General features: G+C 40.7%; 1 protein-coding gene across 1 annotated transcript in view; it reads right to left on the bottom strand.

Annotated features, from left to right (window-relative positions):
* Positions 1–5,000, bottom strand: part of dcc (DCC netrin 1 receptor) — a 139,681-nt gene that overhangs the window by 95,641 nt on the left and 39,040 nt on the right. Inside the window, exon 2 of the mRNA XM_034603188.1 lies at positions 4,760–5,000. This exon is cut by the window's right edge and continues 116 nt beyond it. Coding sequence (XP_034459079.1) covers positions 4,760–5,000 — 241 coding nt within the window. The remainder of the gene's footprint in view (positions 1–4,759) is intronic.

Genomic DNA, 5,000 nt, shown 5'->3' with positions numbered 1-5,000 from the left:
GATAATAACATGCAAATCACAGCAAACAGGCGGTGGGTGGGATCGAGGATCCTCCTGCTCTGAGTCTTCGCCCTGGGAACGATTATTATCTGCTTCTGTGGGTTGAGCCTCACTTCTCCTCGCCCCCATTAATTGGTATTTGTCCAAATCCTCAGAGAGTCAGCAGCTAATTGAGGATGGTTGGATTGAAGGCCTTTTTGTTTCTCCCTGTGCAGCTTTGAATTCAGGGGTCTAAAGACGATAGCTGCTCTTTGGAGAGGCTGGAAAATATCCTCTCTCTGGGAGACATCTTACATTGACATGAGAAGCTCAATTTGAAAACACAGAAATTAGAACACCTATGGAATATTTAAATGGGAAAAACTCCATTGTTCCCACACTCTTCCTCATTGAGCTGACTTTAAGTAACATTAACTTTAAGATAAGATAATCATTATTTAGTCCCACAGTGTGGACATTTTATGTAATCATGTTGTTAGCTTTCTATAAATCTTGTATTTCTGGGCAGTTACAGATGTTTCAGTGAGATTGCGGATGAATTAAGTCCATAAATCAGGAACTTTCATTCTTACAATCATAAACTTAGAGCAGAGAAAAAACCTTTTCCACCACAGGTATTCCGCCCAGTTCAGTTGTTGTTCATCATATTAACAATGACAAATACCACCCGTATCAATAAGAACAATAACTATACTAATATTCACTCTCACTCTTTATTCCTGTTGCTTCTTTTCTTCATCTCCGTCTTTCTGTACGCCCCTCTCCATCTCAATGTTCAGTGTTTCTAATTAATTCCCAGTTTACAAACAAAAAACACACACACACACACACACACACACACACACACACACACACACACACACACACACACACACACACACACACACACACACACACACACACACATTTACGAACACACACACAGAGCCACACAGTTAATTGAATTTTTAAGCCTCTGCTGTTCATTAGCATTTTGCCTTGTAATGTGTTGTACCAGTGTGTGTGTGAGTGTGTGTGTGTGTGTGTGTGTGTGTGTGTGTGTGTGTGTGTGTGTGTGTGTGTGTGTTTCTGTGCATTAGCTAAAGAGAGAGTGTGTGTATGACATATACGTAGAGAGCGAGCTAATTGACATTTTTAATGTCATACAGGGATCAGGGTGAATTGATTACATTTGCATGTTAACATTATGATTATTATTATTTTATGTTGTTATGGGATTTTTTCCATCATCGGCTGTAGAATCATTTTAGGTGCTTATCTTCCGTGATTATTTGAACTAATGAGCAACATCTAATATTTCAGTTATGTTATGTCTCTGTTAGTAAATGTCACTGGTTGTTTCCAGAATAAAAAATCCAAATTTATTAAAATAATTCATACAATACGCAACGTTCGACCATTCCGAAGTCAGTCTCAGCTGTCAATCACATTGTCTCAGCCTGTTTTATGTAATCAAATAACTAATTAGCATCATCTTTAACAAACATAGACAACTTCTACTTAGATTTTTTTGTTTGGTCCATGTCCAATCTGCTAACATGGAGGAGGGTGGGTTAATGACCTATACTGCAGCCAGCCACCAGGGGGCTGTGACCTGTAGCCCACAGTGTTTTGTTGTGTGTCAGACATCTCTCCCACATAATCTCCACAATCATCGATCCTGACTCCGTGTTCGTTGCTGCTGGACTCTGACTATTCTCGTGAAGACGTGATCTTTACTGGGGCCCCAGTTTGAAAGGGCCCCAGTTTGAAAGGGCCCCAGTTTGAAAGGGCCCCAGTTTGAAAGGGCCCCAGTTTAAAAGGGCCCCAGTTTGAAAGGGCCCCAGTTTGAAAGGGCCCCAGTTTAAAAGGGCCCCAGTTTGAAAGGGCAGGTTATGGGAGGCCCCGGGGAGAGAGATGTTGATGTCCTGCAGAGAAAAAGATTTAGAATACGGTGGGGGCGATAAACCCTGAAAAACAGACACACACACACACACACACACACACACACACACACACACACACAGACACACACACACACACACACACACACACACACATGCACACACACACGCACCTCCCTGTGCGCTGCAGCTGCTGGTCTCCTGTCTCTTTAATCGCTCTAATTGACTGGGAGGACGGAGTCACTCCAGAGACAAAAACAGTCAAACACAAAGAGCTGAGCGAGCTAAAGAGACGACCAGCTGATACACACACTGTGCTATTGAGTGTGTGTGTGTGTGTGTGTGTGTGTGTGTGTGTGTGTGTGTGTGTGAGTCTCAGGAATAATCTGTAGCTGAAGAGACATCACGAGTGAGAGTGTGAGAGAAAAACTCCTTCACGTCTCGTTTGAAGTTCGATGCTGCAGCTTTTCTCTCTGAATGAAACCAACATGGTTCAAGGTCAGAGTTCAACATATTTCACATCTTCAATGAAACACTAACTTCTGTGTCTACAGATTCATTTTAACTGACTAAAAACATTCTCATAAAATATTTTTACAGAACTCAAACACTGAATTGCATCTTACAAATATATAGAGAGGAATATTTTGATAAAGTATTTGTCAAACCTGCAGAATATTCACTAAAAATCTGTCTCAAGTGTGAGGATTTTTTTCCAGTTTCATTTCCTGATAAAATGAATTTAATTCCTGAACTGTGGCGTAAACTCAATAACACATAAAAGAATCATTTTGGATTTTGGTCATTTGAAAATATCTAGCGAATGAATCTGTTCTAAAACTCATCACAAGCTGTAGCCTTTTCTTCAACAGACATGGATATCATACTTTAACTGTTTAAATGAATGAAAATGTTATTTTTAGTTTTTAGTTTATGACCTGACACAGATGGAAAACATTATCACAGATATTCTGTAAAGTACTTGTGATAAATCAGCATCATGAAAGGTGATGAAAGAGCTGTAGTAAACATTTTCAGACAGCTCTCTCATGCTGTTATTAAAAAGGTGGATGAACTTCAGACACCCATATATACGAAATTATATATAGACTAGAAGAACTGGATCTATGTTTAAATACTTCTGCACTAAATCTTTGATGACATCATTGCTGTTAAAACACCAGGCCTATGTGCTCAACACGTTGATCAGTGCAGTATTCTCTGAAACTATATCTGTATATATATATTTATATATGTTGTTATTTCTTCTAATAAAAAAGACTTGAAATCCCTCAGAGCATCACACAGGTTTCACTTCAGTACAGTGTTGGTGGAGGTGAAGCACTTTAGCTGCTCCGTCGATTAATGTCTTTCATAAACCGTATTGATCCTAAGCCACACTCCACTTACTAAATGACTTTAGTGTGGTTCTCTTAAATGAAAATGAGCAGTTAAATCAAGGAGCAAAGCAGCAGTAAGTCAGTGTGTGTGTGTGTGTGTGTGTGTGTGTGTGTGTGTGTGTGTGTGTGTGTGTGTGTGTGTGTGTGTGTGTGTGTGTGTGTGTGTGTGACCACCGTCGCTGTCAAGGACAGATCAAGGTGTTGCAGCAACATTAATCTGAAAGAAGAGTCTCTTCCTCCACTTCTTTACTTTTCCTTTGGAATTAATTAATTAATTTCCTTTCCATTGTCATATCCTGTTTTTTAAATGTATTTATATTTATTTTAAATAATTTCTACTGTTCTCAACTCTGAAGCCAAAGCCCAGTGTTCAGCGTTATTGGAGCCATTGCTGCACTGGTCATATAGAGACATGAATGGTTTGCTTGATTTACATAACGATGTCAGATACAACAGTTTGTATAATAGAACCAAGGAAGGACAAACTTTGTACACAGAAAAGACGAGGTCCTAAAGTTGAGCCTTCTGGGACAGTTCACAACAATCGAAGCATTTTAGCTTCATACCAGAAATCGTTTCTGAAAACGTGCATCACACGACTGATCAAACAAAAGTCTAACTATCCTGCAGCTGGTTGCTTAGTAACAGAAACTCCTCTGAAGGAGGAGCAGTGAAGGTGAAGAGTCAGAGCAGGGATTTCTTTTCTCTGAGCGACGACGAGGTGGAACTGTTACTGACAGGAAGTGTTAGCGACGCTTTGTGTTCACCGCAGAGTTTTCAAACTGGGCCAGCAACATTTCCTAAACTTTGGAATAGTATTGAGGCCACGTGTGAACATAACAAAAGTCTTTTTTAAATTAAAACGCATAAGTGTAGACAAAGCCTTAGATGGAAGATCAGAACTAGTCACAGCTGAACCTGAGGTTAAGGTTCCTTTATGGTCTCCTGTGGGGGAAACTTGTTTTGGATTACGGACTACTGCCCCAAACCAGCACATTTAAAAACATTTACTACATTAAATAAAGACAGAGATACGAAGCAGTTTGGTTAGAGAATATAAACACTGTTAAGAAATGTCCTAGATTCCAAAGGCGTACTTGTCAAAGACACATAAAGTCACATGGATGATGCTCATCACACCACGAACCTGCAAACTACAGCTACAAAGCTGTGTTTATCAGTATCATCTGAGAATCTCACCACAAACTGATTAGTTTGGGAGCGGACACAATCATTTGTATACAAAGTAAACACAAAGGATGAGCTGACACATCCTTGGGGAACTCCTTTTTCATGGCTAACAAAGGGTTAGTGGAGTTGTGTTTTCAGGGAATGAGAAAGAATAGAACATTGTTTGCTCATCGTTGAACTGTTGGTTTCTCTATAACTTTAAGGTCTTCTATGTAAAGAGCCTTGAGATAATGTATATTGTGATTTGATGCTATACTAATAAAATTGAATTGAACAGTCTCTTACCGGCCACAGTCACCTTGGCGGTCCGACTCACAATGCTCCCCAGTCCGTCCAGCGTGGCGAGGCACTGGTACACCCCCTCGTCAGGCCGGTGATGCCGCGAGTGCACCACATTCTGCACCAGCAATGAGCCGTTAGCCAGCTGCCGCCGCCGCTCGTCCACCACAGCACTCAGCAGCACGCTATCTTTACGCCACGTGATGGTGAGAGGTCCCGTCACTGCGTCAGACTGTGCCTGGCAGTC

Source organism: Hippoglossus hippoglossus, chromosome 12, assembly GCF_009819705.1.
Source record: "Hippoglossus hippoglossus isolate fHipHip1 chromosome 12, fHipHip1.pri, whole genome shotgun sequence".
NCBI lineage: Eukaryota > Metazoa > Chordata > Actinopteri > Pleuronectiformes > Pleuronectidae > Hippoglossus > Hippoglossus hippoglossus.
This window is presented reverse-complemented; position numbering and strand designations above follow the sequence as displayed.